Source organism: Coffea eugenioides, chromosome 2 (genome assembly GCF_003713205.1).
Source record: "Coffea eugenioides isolate CCC68of chromosome 2, Ceug_1.0, whole genome shotgun sequence".
NCBI lineage: Eukaryota > Viridiplantae > Streptophyta > Magnoliopsida > Gentianales > Rubiaceae > Coffea > Coffea eugenioides.
This window is the reverse complement of record NC_040036.1, coordinates 6,461,696-6,477,427: the sequence shown is the minus strand read 5'-3', so window position 1 is coordinate 6,477,427 and position 15,732 is coordinate 6,461,696. Positions and strand designations below refer to the sequence as shown.

General features: G+C 38.2%; 3 protein-coding genes across 3 annotated transcripts; 2 read left to right on the top strand and 1 right to left on the bottom strand.

The window, feature by feature from the left end:
• Positions 1 to 1,999: 1,999 nt before the first annotated feature.
• LOC113759685 (zinc finger CCCH domain-containing protein 29-like) lies at positions 2,000 to 5,011 on the top strand. Its single transcript, XM_027302259.1, has 2 exons — positions 2,000 to 2,189; positions 2,664 to 5,011. Exon 2 carries the CDS (start codon positions 2,670 to 2,672, stop codon positions 4,707 to 4,709), a length of 2,040 nt encoding a protein of 679 aa, XP_027158060.1. The 5' UTR covers positions 2,000 to 2,189; positions 2,664 to 2,669; the 3' UTR covers positions 4,710 to 5,011.
• Positions 5,012 to 7,346: 2,335 nt separating this feature from the next.
• LOC113762550 (N-(5'-phosphoribosyl)anthranilate isomerase 1, chloroplastic-like) lies at positions 7,347 to 10,901 on the top strand. The gene is made up of 5 exons (XM_027306045.1): positions 7,347 to 7,456; positions 7,590 to 7,646; positions 8,358 to 8,719; positions 8,801 to 8,964; positions 10,472 to 10,901. The coding sequence occupies exons 1-5, from the start codon at positions 7,444 to 7,446 to the stop codon at positions 10,707 to 10,709; spliced, it is 834 nt and encodes a 277-aa protein (XP_027161846.1). The 5' UTR covers positions 7,347 to 7,443; the 3' UTR covers positions 10,710 to 10,901.
• Positions 10,902 to 12,101: 1,200 nt separating this feature from the next.
• On the bottom strand, positions 12,102 to 15,057 carry LOC113761812 (omega-3 fatty acid desaturase, chloroplastic-like). Its single transcript, XM_027304951.1, is given in 9 exon segments — positions 12,102 to 12,646; positions 12,739 to 12,876; positions 13,084 to 13,164; positions 13,266 to 13,451; positions 13,560 to 13,652; positions 13,746 to 13,812; positions 13,923 to 13,992; positions 13,995 to 14,008; positions 14,173 to 15,057. Coding segments are annotated over 9 exon segments (1,335 nt in total). The 5' UTR covers positions 14,673 to 15,057; the 3' UTR covers positions 12,102 to 12,460.
• Between the last annotated feature and the right edge of the window lie 675 nt (positions 15,058 to 15,732).

Below are 15,732 nucleotides of genomic sequence, written 5' to 3'. Positions count from 1 at the left end.
GACACCACAATATTTTTATTGCGGGGGAGAGAACGCGTCATGAATTGGACCATTTCGAATTTTCAAACCGGTTACCCTTTACTTGGCCCCAGTGTCTTCAAATACATGGCATACAACACCAACGCGCACATCAATTTTACTTTACAAGCTTCCAATTGTTTTTTTCTTCTTAAAAAAAACTTCCACTTGTTTTTTGGATTGGACTAGTCAATTATTTACATGTTTGATGCTTCAAAAAAAATTTATTTACATGTTTGGGAAAAGAAAAAAAATTGCAACAAATAAGTAAAAAAGTAACGCTGGCCTTGTTTGGAAAGAGATTTTTCTACCTAAAAACCTCCACATTTTCTGTAAAACATATTTTTCAATTACCTTGTTACCTTACATCTATCAAATCATTACAATATATTTTCTACAAAAACTGCAGAAAATTGCAATCCAAACACAACCTTAGACTGTCAAGGAGATTAGAGGCAACGTTGCTTATATTTTTGGTTTGTAATACACAATAAAATGTAATTGAAAACATTTGTGTTTGGAGAGTAAACACAAATATTTGGGTTTGTTTGGATAGAGTATTATTTAAAATATTATTTGAAATAATTACTGTAGCACTTTTAGTGATGTGATGTATATGAAATAAAAAAGTGGTTGGAAATATAAAAAGATAGATTGAAAAATGTGTTTACGATGCAAACGAAATATTATTTGAAAAAACATGCTATCCAAAAAAAGTAGCATTTTTTATGTTACTGTAGCATTTTTGATGTTATGTGTCTGTTTGGATTGTGAATTATTAGAGATATTTTTATTGTAGCACTTTTTGTGATGTGATGTATGTGAGATAAAAAGATAATTGGGAAGGTAAAAAGGTGTATTGGAAATTGTAATGATGATGTAAGCAAATAAATTTGGAAAAATAAAACCCAATCCAAACAAACCCGAAATAAAAAAGTGATTGAAAAATATGTTGATGATGGAAATAAGTCAATGTGTGTAATGTATAATACAAACATAATGATAAGAGTAAGAGAAAATCCTAAATACCATAAAGGGTTTTTCTAATGAATGCAAAATGAACATTTGTTAGTGCATTTAAACCACAGTACCACACCCAACTTAATATAAGAATTCACACAATGATAATTGTTCTTCTATCTTGCATTTATATGATTTTTTAAATTAATGTTACCTTTCGAAAACATCAACATTTGAATTTCGGGTCCATTGGATGCTCATTAGATAGGCCTTACTATAAAAGTTTACAAAGCAATTATATTCCCAAACACACCTATTTTTATTTCAGTCTCAGCACACACTCTGTAAAATTTTTTGGTTGAATTAGCAAATTATATCTGGATTTAAACAAATCAAAGCAAATATAAATCTTTACAATTTTGAGTTTTCTTGTTCTTTCTCTTACCTCCAATCGGACATTCATCATTAATCATGGGTTAGCATGTTAATGCACCGTTAGTCTATTTCCATTGGTACTCCACAAGATACATTTCACTCACGAATGGTAGCATACAAAAAGAGGGAATGGAAACGCTCCTCAAGACCTAAGTGCGTCCCAGGGTAACAAACTCATCAGATTCCGCGCAAATAGCAAAGCAAACCTCACACGTGAAGCGGAAAGATAAACCCGTTGAGGCGGTTCAGATACTGGAGGGCTGGAGTGGACCCCAGTCCCCCACTCTAGAATGTAGAAACCACAGCATCTGCAATCTGAATTTGCATCTGCATTTAATTTCACATTTCATCGTCATTTGCATTTGCATTTGGTATTTGCAAACCAGTACTCCATTAAGTAAGACACAGAAGTGGTGTGTGAGGTGGACCATGTTTTAAAGGATTTGACTTTGACCAGAGGACACGCAGTTGGAGGAGCCAAGAAAGCAAACGAACGCAGAAAAAGAAAGAAAGAAAGAAAGAAAGAAAGAAAGAAAGAAACCAGAAGAAAAGTCACACTTTCCTTCCCCCTTCCTCCCTTGCCCTCTTTCCTCACCCCCTCCTCCTTTCCGGGCAACTAATATAAAAACGCCAGCCAAGACCAACTCCAGAGTCATATTATTTCCCAAGTAGCTGATCCCAGACAGCTAATTCCTTCCCTTATTTCATTCACTTTCATACTACGAACATAGTCCATTCCGTCTCAAAAACCTCGACTTTCTTTGTTAGTTAACAAGGTAAGGTTTTCCATTTCCAAAGACCCAAACTTCTATGGTTAATGTTTTCATATGGTAGTGTTTGTTGTTTTGTGGGAAAGGTTCAATTTTAGCGAGATGGGTTCCAATTTTTATGGGCTTTGTTACCATGGACTGAGTCTTGTAGGAGATTTTTTGTTGATTCCTATTTTTGTAGACTGGCTGAATAGTGGTACTCATGATGACGCCATGAGTTCACAACAATCTTTGCTTGGCCAATAGGGGTTGTGGATTGGATGAAAGAAATATGTGCTCGAGTCGCCTATATCTGAAAAGTTTAGCTTTCTAGCCAAGACTTGTTAAACCAAAATTCTCAATTGGTTGAAGAATGATTCTAGTATAATAATTAGCCCACCTCATTCACAAGTTTCAGTTTGCCATTCTATATATGTTTGCTTTGGAGTTTAATTTGTATCTTGTCTAAATTATTTTTTCTCGTCCCTTGTTTCATTTCAGGGTTTGATGTGCTTTGGTTCAAAGAGTAAGCCTTGCCCCTCGGATATCGATATGGATGGTAAATTTCAAGCAAAGAGAGGAGGAGTTGTGGGTCAAAATTGCTCAAAGTTGCTTGAATTGTCTGCCACAGACGATCTTGCTGGCTTCATATCTGAAGTAGAAGAAAAGGGCTGTGATGTAAATGAGTTGAGCTTTTGGTATGGTAGAACAATTGGTACAAAGAAGATGGGTTTCGAGGAGAGAACCCCTATCTTGATTGCTTCGATGTATGGGAGCACCAAAGTTTTGAAGTATATTGTTCAAAGCGGCAAGGTTGATGTCAACAGAGCATATGGCTCGGATGGGGTGACTGCCCTTCACTGTGCAGCAGCTGGAGGCTCAGACTCATCAGTTGAGTCTGTCAAGCTGCTGCTTGATACTTCGGCCGACGTTAATTCTCTTGATGCCAATGGAAATAGGTCTGGTGATCTGATTGTTTCTTGCGTCAAGTCCTTGAGCAATTCAAAGAGGAAAGCCATGGAGATGCTGCTGAAAGGCATTGCTTCTGAGGCTGTTGATGTAGGGGAAGAGCAAGGAAACGCAAGAGCTCAATCAAAAGAAGGGGTTGAAAAGAAAGAGTATCCAATTGATGTATCCCTGCCAGATATAAACATCGGTATATATGGGTCTGATGAGTTCAGAATGTACAGTTTCAAGGTGAAGCCTTGCTCGAGGGCTTATTCTCATGACTGGACTGAGTGCCCTTTTGTCCATCCTGGTGAGAATGCTAGGAGGCGGGATCCCAGGAAGTACCACTATAGCTGTGTCCCTTGCCCCGACTTCAAGAAGGGAACATGCGCAAAGGGTGATGCCTGTGAATATGCTCATGGGGTTTTTGAATCCTGGCTTCACCCTGCCCAATACAGAACCAGGCTTTGCAAGGATGAGACTGGTTGCTCCAGAAAAGTTTGCTTCTTTGCTCACAAGCCTGAAGAATTGCGACCCTTGTATGCTTCCACTGGTTCAGCTATGCCTTCACCTAAATCTGTTGCAGTTACTTCAATGGACATGGCCACTTTGAGCCCGCTGACTCTAGGTTCATCCTCGATGCTGATGCCAACTACTTCGACACCGCCCATGTCACCTTCCACAGCATGTTCGTCTCCCTTGGGAACAAGCATGTGGCAGAACAAGATGAACCTCACACCGCCTACACTGCAACTCCCAGGCAGCCGTCTAAAGACAGCTTTGAATGCAAGGGATCTGGATTTGGAACTGGAATTGCTTGGGTTGGAAAGTATCCGCACGCAACAGCAGCAGAGGCAGCAACTGATAGACGAGATGGCTGGTCTCGCTTCACCATCCCATTGGAATAACAATAGGATTGGGGACTTAAAGCCAACTAATCTTGACGATGTTTTTGGATCTCTCGATCCATCCTTGTTGTCTCATTTGCAGTGTCTCTCACCTAAAGTTCCTGCATCTTCGAGCTCCCAGTTACAATCTCCATCTGGGATTCAGATGCGCCAAAATATGAACCAGCTCCGAGCGAGCTATCCTGCAAACGTTTCCTCGTCGCCAGCGAGGAAGTCATCAACGTTGGGCTTTGACTCTTCTGCAGCAGTGGCTGCAGCAGTCATGAACTCAAGGTCAGCTGCTTTTGCAAAGCGTAGCCAGAGCTTTATTGACCGTGGTGCAGGAAGCCAACGAGCTGGTCTGTCTTCTTTTTCTAATTCCCAGAACATGATGGCCTCAAAGGTATCAGATTGGGGCTCTCCTGATGGAAAGTTGGACTGGGGATTCAATGGTGATGATATCAACAAGCTAAGAAAGTCTGCATCTTTTGGTTTTCGCAATGGTAATGCTGCAGCAGCAGCAGCAGCAACAAAGGGGATGAGTCCAAGTGTAGATGAACCGGACGTTTCTTGGGTTAATTCCTTGGTGAAAGATGTTCCCTCTACGAATGCTGGGCTCTACAGTTCGGAGCAGAAGCATGGAGGGTTTAATGACATTTTGCCATCCTGGATCGATCAATTGTACATAGAGCAAGAGCAGATGGTGGCCTGACAAATTTACTGCTATCCATATGCTTTATGGTCGCTTTTAACTTGATTCATATTCTTTATATTCTTTTGATATTTCATATGTGTAGTTAGGCGTCTCAAAGATATATAGTACTAGTATATGGTGAAACATTCTGTCGTTGGAAGATTTGGGTAAGGCAGGAAGACTAATCGATTATTTAGACGGCAAGGATTAGAAGGAAGTTTAATAGTTTTCAGTTCTTTCCATTCCCTCTAACTTTGGGGGTGTATTGTGTACTGTACTATGTATTCCTCGATACAAAATGCAATAATTTTCCTGATCAACCTTCTCGTCCAGCCTCCAATGTCTTGGGAATGCTTCGGTTTATATGTTCATCTTGGCAGCAACTTCCAAGTATTTGGAAGGATCGAGCGTCGAGCCTTTCAATGGTACTTTCTCTGGAGTTTGTATTGGATCCCTAAATGTACAAAATAAATATTCCAAAGGAAGATCTGCGTAACAGTCATCATCAACAAAACCAGTTAAGCTTTGATGGTTCGTTCAATCAAAAGGGGCTTTGACGGTTTATTGCTTGTTTCTGAAAAAAGGAAAGTGCAGTTTTGATTCCAAGTGTTTTGTACACTTAAAAACTTGGAGATGTGGATCCAAATGTTCGCTTCTTAGTCCCTAAAGTTTGAAAGAAATCAAATGTAGTCCCAAATGTTTCTCAAACTCTAAACACGTGTAATCCTATTGAATGGCTTTTACGAATTGCTACAAGGATTCGATGACGTGCTATTAAGTATGACAAATAATTTTTTAAAAGGAATTTAAAAAAACTTGAAAAAAAATTGTTGGCCAAAATTTGTAGTAAAAAAAGGATTAGTGACTCGTGAGTAATTAGTATTTAGTTAAGAAATACAAAAATTCGGTTAACAAAATTTTTTTTGATTAAAAGCTAATTATTCACATAACCATCATATGAGTAATTAGTCATAATTTATTATAGTTATTGGCTAGCAGTATTTTTATTAATTTTTAAAAATAACAAGTTGCTGGCACATGACTCGATTTTGATAGCAGTATTTGATAAAAATCAGTTATCAGAACTAAATATGCATGAAACTAAAATATTTGGAACTATATTTATTTTCATTCAAAATTTATAACTAAAAGCTTTCACGTTCCAAATATATATATTTGGAGCTAAAATTGTAATTCTCCCAAAGCAGTATTTATCTACCAGATTCGGCTTGCTTCTGAACTTATTAGGTCAAGAGTGTGGTGCCAACTTGGTAGCGTTGATAAAAATCCCCTGCTTCGATGATGCGGATAAATTAGCCGAAAGAAGAAAAATCAAAGTTGATCATTAAAGCTTTGCACGAGATCAAACCCATCAAATTTTGCTTTGTGCTGGTGCAGGGTGAGAGACTTGGATTGGATAAAATTCATAAAATAAAGACGGCACAACAACTTTGATCCGATCGCCAGACCGAAGATGGCTGGACATTTAGGACCTGATGCTAGGCTGAAGCTGTGACGTACGGGGAAAGGGCAGAAAAAAAAAAGGAAAAAGAAGATGAATAAAAGATGATAATATGAGGGACGTATGAGTCGGTAACTGGTGGCGGGCGTCCGCTTCGGTCCGATGTGACCTTAAACGCGTGGGTCCCTATCTTTTTAAAATCATTATATAGATAGGGTGGAGAAAGCAATGAGTTGGTTCCCCCAGCCGCCCACGCCGGCTCCACCTTAAATAAATGTTCTCAATTTCCAATTCTTCCACCGTCCATTTCGGTCCGTTTGTTTCGAGTGAAAATATTTTCCTAATTTCCCGTGTTTGGTTGCACAAAAGTTACTGAAAACATTTTCCTATGTAAAATATTTTCACTCATCTTATGGAAAACAACTTCCCTTCCCAACTTCCTGAAGTTGTTTTCCGAAATGCATGCATCTTACCTGTAGTATGTTCCAAACTTACTGAAATCATCTTACAGTATGTTCTTTTTTTTTTTAGTGTAAACAGGAAGATTCGAACCCAAAACCTCTTCCTTACACTCCCTCCCCGTACCACCCAACCCTCCCCCTAGTATATTCAAAATAAAAAAAAACCTCATCCTGTTCATCCTATGCTAGTAATTAATTATGTATAATAGGGACATTCTTTTCTAGAGAAACTTTCAGCAGTGAGAGTGCAAGATATATGTCACAATAAGCATTGCATGTGATTGATATTTGACACTAAATGGCCAGCAATTTATTTATTTGCTTAAGGAGATATTTTTTATTCATATATACCTTTCTCCAAGATTTTTTAAAGTTAAACAATGAGATAAATTTTCTTATTTTGCATGGGAAGAAGTATGTAGTTATAATGTGTAGAAAGTAAAGATAGAGATAAAAGTGAAAATATTTCAAAAGTTAAACAAACACCAGAAAAATGAAGTAAGAAAATATTTTCAATAAACTAACCAAACACCTGAAAATGATGAAAGGGAAATGATTTTCATGGAAAATTACTTCCACGGAAAATATTTTCCCAAGGAAAACATTTTACTTCCAACCAAACAGACCCTTCATGAAAGTCCTTTTCAATCGTCCCAAAGACCCAATATAATTATGGGCCGATTAAGTATGTGCCTCTTGGGGCCGCTAGTATAACTAGTCAAAAGGCTCAAGGGGCCCGAACTGCACTGCGTTCCCTAACAGAACCAGGCTTTTTTCGCAAACAAAGAACCCAGCTTGCTCCATCCCCGACTCTAAGCGGAGTCCGAAAATGATGGCGTCAGGTTTCTCAATAGCACTTGCAGACATTTTTTTTTTTTTTTTGCATTATCATCATCATCATCATCGTCATCAAATTGGAGATATTGCAGTACGGGAAATCTGGATGATCACTCATTTCTTTTTGTTTTGTTTCAGGGTTAAATGTGGGGGCGCAGCTGCATCCCATAGTCCTGAGCATGCACAAATGGGGAGGTAATTGAGTGACAGTAGTATTCTTCTATGACATCATTCTCCTTCCACCCCACCCCCTCCTTTTTTTTTCAAAAAAAAAATAAAATCATCGAGCTTCTTCGAATTTGAGTTGGAACCAATTGGGCAAAACAGTCTGCTTTTCCCAGAATTACTTTCAATTTCCTTGCGACTTGAATTTTGTAAGATGGTTGTGCTTATATTTGAAATTATGAGAAAAAAAGAAGTGGAAAAGAGAAGCATAATTGCGATAAGAAGGAATGTTGGTGGCATATATGATCTTTGGCTTCAAGGATTGTTTCGATTGTTAAAGTGAAAGATCAGTACCAAGGCCTAAAGGTTGTTCACGTCTAGTTATAAACCACTTTAATGTCCACGCACCACCTGTTTGATTCAATGCTCAATTAAAGTATATGACTCTCGTATTTTACTTCTGGAGGGCGGTGTAGTGTTGGACCTAAAGACAATGTAGGGCTGTTGAACAACTTGAATCATGGTGCATTGTATTCTTCTTGGGTCGGGATGGACAGGCAAAGGGAACAATTTCAATCATCATGACAGTAATCTTTTTTTGGGGCGGTGAGGGTATCATCGTTTTCCTTTTTTTCATTTTACACCTAGCTGTTCCTTAATCCTGGAGGGAGTGTTGCATGAATTGAGTTTGTCGTAATTCTATCAAGCCAATTGGTCTGCAACTGTACATCTTGTTTTCAGGTCTACAAGGGAGACGAATGCATTCGTCAGACATCACAAGTTGTCTGAGTAATAGGATAACATGCCTACTTAATCAGCCATCCATTCTGACTCCCGACATTGACCGAAAAGAAAGTAGGCCTTTGGTTAAAATGTGTGGAGTTACATCACCTAGAGATGCTGCTCTGGCATCAGAAGCTGGTGCTGATTTTGTTGGAATGATTCTCTGGCCTAACTCAAAACGTTCTATTTCACTTCCTGTTGCCAAGGAAATATCAAAAGTTGCACGGGAGAATGGAGCAGAGCCTGTTGGAGTATTTGTAGATGATAATGCGGACACTATATTAAGAGTTTCTGAAGCCACAGACCTTGAATTTGTGCAGGTATCTCACTGCCTAGTATTTGTTAAATCTGGAAGTTTCTAACCCTCTTCTTTAGCTTGTAATTTTTTAAAAGTAATGCAGCTGCATGGAAATGGTTCCCGTGCTGCTTTTCCAGTTGTCGTGAGAGAGAACCGGGTGATTTTTGTCCTTCATGCTAATGAAGATGGAAGCCTATTGAACTCCATTTCTGATGAAGAATGTTCTCTAGTTGACTTGATTCTTGTTGATAGTGCTAAAGGAGGAAGGTAGATGTTTCCAACTACAAATTGTCATATACTAACTCGTAACTATTTGCCCGCTATTTGCTTTTCAGTTTAACAATGGTTCGAAGCACATCTGATTCATAAAAGCAGGTGAATCCGTTTCCTTCTGTCAGACTTATGACCTTCCTGAAAGCACCTCCCTTTCATACCATTGTACTTATAAATGCAGCCTCCTCTTCAGAAACAAAAGTTTCAGTGAAGACAACCTTAAATTATTTATATTCTGAAATCTTAAAGGCTCAAGCATGTGGAATCATCTAAATAGAATTTATTCAGCTTTGATACTTTCAATAAACCAATTAAGTTAAAAAACCAACACTTCAGTACTGCTACAGTGTAAAGGAAGGAAAAGTCTAGACAGTCAAACTACCAAAGAAGAAGGTCAGATGCTATGTTAACTTCTTGTTTCATAAAATATCTGAATATGCGCTCATCTGTGTGCTACAACTAATGTCCTTTCTGGATCTGATATTTAATCAACAGGATCTTGATTGTGGTATTTTTAACTTTAAACGACTGTGCATAAGAGCATCCACAATGATTTGCACCATTCAGGGTGTAATGCACTATCCCACATTATGCCACATCAACATTCCACTATCCCACATCAGCATTTCACTATCTCCTCTTTTATTATACTCTCTCCCCTCTTTTATTTTAATAATGCACAACTCATAACCCATAAATAAATAAATTTATTATTTATGTTACGGTTATTTTTATAAATAAATTTCTATATTTGGACTATTTAACATATTTCTAAAACTACTAAGATTCTCATCCATAATGATAAAATACTGAAATTTATAAAATTATGTAAAGAGATTGAAAATAATGAATAAGGGAGTAGGAGAGATAATGGAGTAGAAGATTGTGAGGTGAAATAAAAAAATTACCTTGTGTATTTATAGGAAGTAAAATAAATTATCCATTGCTAAAATATAGCTGTTGTAAAATGGCTGGCTCCAAAAATGACCGTTGTAAAATGTTTCAAAAAATGACCAAGTAAAATGCTGTCTCATTTTGGCTATTTGGACGTTTGCTAGTGTTGTCATGCCGTTTGGATCCTACAGCATCTTCCATGACGCGCATCATCAGTACTGTGCGTGTAATCTCCATGACACGGTCTAATGGGGGGCATTATATCCCCCATTATACATTGCTGTGGATGCTCTAAGTTCCACCAGTATTGTAGGTTTGAATCTAAAAATAGGAATATCATCTTAATGTTTGTTTATTGCATAAATTCTGGAAAATGGTTGCACACTATTTGCTTGGTCCATTAAATGATTCCTGAATCCAATCTTTTAAAGCAATCGTTTAAAAGCTTGTGCATATGCTTCACAGTCTTCATAGCCTGTGTAAGCCTGGTCTTGACTTGTCTTGGAACTCCTCTGAAAATGCTATCTTCTGCATCTGAGTATTTGCTTTCTTCTGGACAAGCATTCCTTGTGCAGTTGTTCCAACACCACCTGATATTCTTTTGCAGCGGCAAGGGATTTGATTGGTCCAAGTTTGAACTGCCACCGATTAGAAGCAAATATGGGTGGCTCCTAGCTGGGGGAATTAATCCCGAGAACGTGTCTGAGGCTCTTTCTGCTCTAAGACCTCATGGAGTTGATGTTAGTAGTGGTATTTGTGGTCCTGATGGTATTCAGAAGGACGAGTCACTGATATTGTCCTTTATGAATGCAGTCCGTTCTGCAAATGTTTTAATGGAGGAGTAAACTGTCTTAATTTCGAGTTTGTTGAATTTTCTTGTGTAATTAAACCATCGCTTTCAAGTCCAATCATTTTGATGAGATATTCATCACAAGCTTGGTGTACATATTGCCCGTTGTACAAAGATCGAAATACTCTGTCTCTGTTATGAATTTCCTAGGGCTGTGATCGAGTGGGACACGGCATTCAACCTTTTACGACATTTTCCTCCAGGACATTTTCGTTCAGGCTTCTGTAAAACGACTAGTGAACAACGGGAATGGGCCATATGTGCTTAAATGTTAATGATGCGGGCAAAAACTTGTGTGGACCTGGTTTATCGGGCCATTTGTAGGGAGTGGTGCAGCATCAAGATTGGGAAATCTTAGGTTGTGTTTGGATTGCATTTTCCATCATTTTTCATGAAAAAATTATTGTAGCGATTTGATATATGTGAGGAAAAAAGGTAATAGGGAAATGTGATCACGGAAAACGACAATATTTTCCGACGGAAACAAGCAATTCAAGCAAGGCCTTATTTTTGCTTATTTTTAAGTATGCCAGGTCCATAACCAATTTAACCTTTACAGAATATTTCTATCCTGAATATGCGGAGCAAACCCTCTTGTTTTCGCCGATTAGTTTTTTTAAGAGATTGGAATTAAAGAAGGGAAAAAAAACTTGGACAGGATATTGTGGGAGCAGGAAGAGGGAACGAAGACAAATTATTGTGGTATTTTTTGTAATGTGATATATATATAAGATAAAAAGATAATTAGAAATATAAAAAGATGAATTGGGGAATGTGTTTATGAGACAAGTAAAATATTATGTAAAATAATTCAACAATCCAAACACACTCAATCATTTCAATCTTTCATCCGATTTCTTCTTGGAGGATTTTGATGGAATCAGTGTTGACGGAGAAGAGAAGTGAAAAGGTACGTCAGATTTTGAGGGCTTTGCGATTAGGAAGCTGAGGCTGTGCGAGCATTTGGGAGTACAAGAATTCAACATGGCGATGTGGCAGCTTGTGCACTACCCACTCAAAAGTTTTAGCCTCCTGCCAAAGATGCCTTTGTCCCTCTCCAAATAGCCTGTTTTCGCACATAACGTGAATGACCGGTCCAGTGTTGAAAATGACGCGACCTTTTGCGCCATCCATGAAAACAATGTGCAGTTTGGACACTATTTAACAAAAGTTAGTGAACCGACGTCCATATGTTTTCATCATGTCTGATAGTGGTTACCACTTTTTAATATTTTCTCTCTTTTTTTTTAAAAGAAAAAAAAAACATTAATGGACACATCATTTGTGGTGTTTGGACTTGGATCTTTTGTGGTGTTCGGACTTGGATTTGATAGGGGGGCACCTCCAGCATTTCCCTTTTACTACTTCAGAATCAGATACCAAGAACGGGACGAAACCCTCAAACCACTCTGTGCTACGAATAGATTGATAGTAGTAGTACATTTTACGGCATCAAAATATCATCCTTTTTAACACTGACCACTCTGCTATGGTTACATCATGATATACTTTATGCTAGACAAAAAATTGCAATGCCCTCTCAAAGCCTATATGCCATCCCTAATTACTGGATGGAAAGAATGAGTTTATAAGGCAAGAGTGGTTGCCTTGATTCTGGTCTTTGCAAGCTCCAGAATCTTTAACAGCTTCGAGATACAAGTCGGTCGAAAAGAACTGAGTCTTTTAGCAGGCCGGCTTGATACAACAGACTAGGTATATATATATATATATATCTTCTTCAGTGCCTCAGTTCAACTTTCGAGAACCAGAAAGCTGAGGGTCACTCTGATAATAGACAACCTCCCCAGTATCACTCACATAGTGATCCTTCCTCATGCTTCTCACCAGGACTCCCAGTAAATGAAATGGAAGAGGCCTTGATTTCTTTGGTTCCCTGTAATACTTCCCTAGCACTGGCCTAGCAGCTTCTGTCTGCAATCACCCAAAGCCATCAAGGTTCGGACACAAAAAGAACACGCTTAATTTTTTCATCAAATTTTGCATCAAATTTGACGCCAACTTACTGCTTCAATTAGATGATAGTGAGGCATTTGTGGGAAGAGATGATGAATCACATGGGTCCCAATGTCATGGTGGATGTTATTAATCCATCCATAATCACGATCAATCGTCGTAAGACCTCCTCTCATATAATTCCACTCCTGTTCGAGTTTAAAAGGAACCCCGAATAATTTTAAGTACTAAAACAAGAATAACTTGGTAACAAATCCATATTTAGTTGACAATTTTTTTATATTCCCCTCTTATTTAGTTAACAAATGTAAAGATACACTGCAGTTGGAATTTTTCTAAGAACATCAGCTTTGACTATAAGGTCTAAGAATGAAAAAGGCCTCCAGTTTGCATACCTTTCCCCGAAACCAAGGCAGCTTCTCGTCATGACCGTGGTGATGCAAGTAGGTAACCAAGTCTAGCCACATGACAAAAATCTGCAAATTCCACGTAGAATCTTCAAACACATAAACTCAAGAAATGTAACCTTACAATAAAAATGCAAAGGCAAGAAATTTGTAAAGGGGCCTTGACTAACCCAATAGGGAACGCCATAGAGTTTGAGCAATTGAACAGGACCCACAACAAAGGATAAACCCACAAGCAATGCAGCCATAGCCGCCCAACAAACTGTTGAAGTAATCACATCATTTCTCTCACTAGGGACAAACAAATCACTACTTGGATCAAAATGAGAGCCAGTCTTCCCAGGGCTCCGACCCCACTGTGATGAAATCCAGAAGAAACATATTCAACCACTTTGAAAATCCAAATCTGGTTGTGACAATTGGTCACGTTATTCAAATCAGAGGAGAACCAATCTTTTACTTACCAGATATACTGGGTACGCTAGCAAGGGGAATGGCAAAGTGAACCTTAATTTTTTGGTGGCACTATCCAAACTCTTAAAAGTTTTTTCAGATAACTGGAAAAAAAAAAAAAAAATTCAACCTTGGGTGTTAATTGAGAAGGATTTTATGTATCAGAGCGTACCACCAAATCGACAACAATGACTTACAGGGTGCCAGGATTCATCGTTTTCAACATGACCATGGTTCTGATGGTGAGTCCGATGGCTAATTCTCCTGCAAAATTCAAGATTTTAGAAGTTAAAGATAATCCATATCCAATTCAAGATTTTTGATAAACAAGCAATAAAATGGGCACTAAAGATGAAGGAATGTTGTGAACAAACCATCCATGATAAGGGACGAGAATTGAAGAATGAAGAATATGAAGATACAACACACATTCAGCCTGGATTAAAAGCTTCCATGCCCACTGCAGAAATTATTCCACGAAATAAATAGTTATTACCACCAGTATATCATCTCCCAGTCCCAGATACCAAAGTGGAAATAAAGCACTAATATTTTCAGACGAGGAGATTAGAAGAAGTAGGAAAAATGCAATCTTTATCCAAAGAGGTGGAAACGCGAGATTACCAATCATGGCCAAGAACAAACAGGGCCCAGAACATAGTCCCTTGGGCAAACCAGTAGAGAGGCCAAACGAGCCAATTATTGAAATAAGCTGCAACAGCTGCCAATCCGAAAACCGCAACAACATCCCTCACCACATAGCTCATGGACCTCCATGGATCCTTGACCCAGCAATGCTTAGGAATAGCTGCTCTAATATCGGCCAATTTGAATGGTGGCGGCGCACCTGGGTCAAATTCACCTTCATCATCCCCAATTACTCCATTAATCCTCCCCCTTGCCTTGTATTCTTCTTCTCCAATTCCTTGTACTCTAACTGGGGCACTAACATTCAATGCCCAATTCCTGTCCTTTACCCCACTTGAAAAAGAAAAAGAAGAACTACCCAGATCTAGTTTTGGTAGTCTCAGTTTGGCATTGAAATTATTCAGGCCAGTTCGTGGTTTTGGGTAGATTCTGGGGAGTGGTCTTATACCACATTCTGATAATACCCAACTGGCCATTGGGGAAGACTAAGGAGAAAGTCAGGTGCTTGGTCCTTCTTTAGAGGTCTCCCTAGATTCTGATAGTCCTCCAGGGAGAGATATAAAAAAGTAGTAGATGCAAAGAATTTTTATATACTTCTGACAACCGGAAAAAAGAAATTTTATGTAGCTGAAAATTGGAAGTTACGGTTAGATTGGGCGGATGAGTAGATAACAAAAGAGATCTTCTCCTCCAATATCAGGCTGCAAAGACAGAACCCTCAACTAGCGTTTCTTGTTGCTTGTCTTCTTGCTAGCTCTATTAGGGTTAAATGCTCTCACTCCAACCTCTCATTCCCTTCCCATTTATGGAGCTCTCAACATCTAAATGTTTTTTTTTTGTTTTGGTCAAAAGCTCTCAACATCTAAATGGGATACGCAAAATCCCCCAATTTCTTCTCTCTTTCCTTCGCCAGTTCCCTTCAGTTTTCACGCGAGATAAATAATCAATCCAATAAAACGTGATATTTATGCTGCACAGCGACATTGGAGTCCTCTTTCATCGGCTCCTCATCAAGTCATCATGCAATAGTTGTACTGGTCCCTTGCTTATTTTATGGGCTTTGTTTCTCTTTTGTTTATTCTTGAGAGCTGATGTGAGGTGCGAACCTTGAGTTTATTGCCAAAATAATTGCCCTTCAAAAACATATACTCAAAGTAATTTAATTTTAAAATTTATTACTATTATGATTCTTTTTTTACCATATAGGCTGCATATGTGCAAGGATAGAAATAGAGACACACTCCATTTCTTTTTTTCATCTAATATCTTCCATGATTCTCTCTCACTTTGAACCTACCCACACTTCTTTTCCTTTCGTTATCTTTCTCTTATCAAATGTAATTCTGAGAAGCCAATATTTATATTAACAATGTCTAAAACTTCAGTATCATATTTAATATTGTTTCGGTAGATGAAAATATTCTTCTAAAATCAATAATCTCAAGATAAACAAAGATTATTCTCGTCTTTTCTATTGTAAAGCTTATGAAACATTCCTATGGCCTCCAAAAAATGGCCATGAATGGAAAAGAAAAA

Bases quoted from the DNA above. Each gene is read 5' to 3' on its own strand.
- LOC113759685 (XM_027302259.1), top strand. From the start codon at position 2,670: ATGTGCTTTGGTTCAAAGAGTAAGCCTTGCCCCTCGGATATCGATATG.
- LOC113762550 (XM_027306045.1), top strand. The intron at 7,647-8,357 runs GTAATTGAGTGA...TCTTGTTTTCAG, and splicing joins GAGCATGCACAAATGGGGAG to GTCTACAAGGGAGACGAATG. The intron at 8,965-10,471 runs GTAGATGTTTCC...ATTCTTTTGCAG, and splicing joins GATAGTGCTAAAGGAGGAAG to CGGCAAGGGATTTGATTGGT.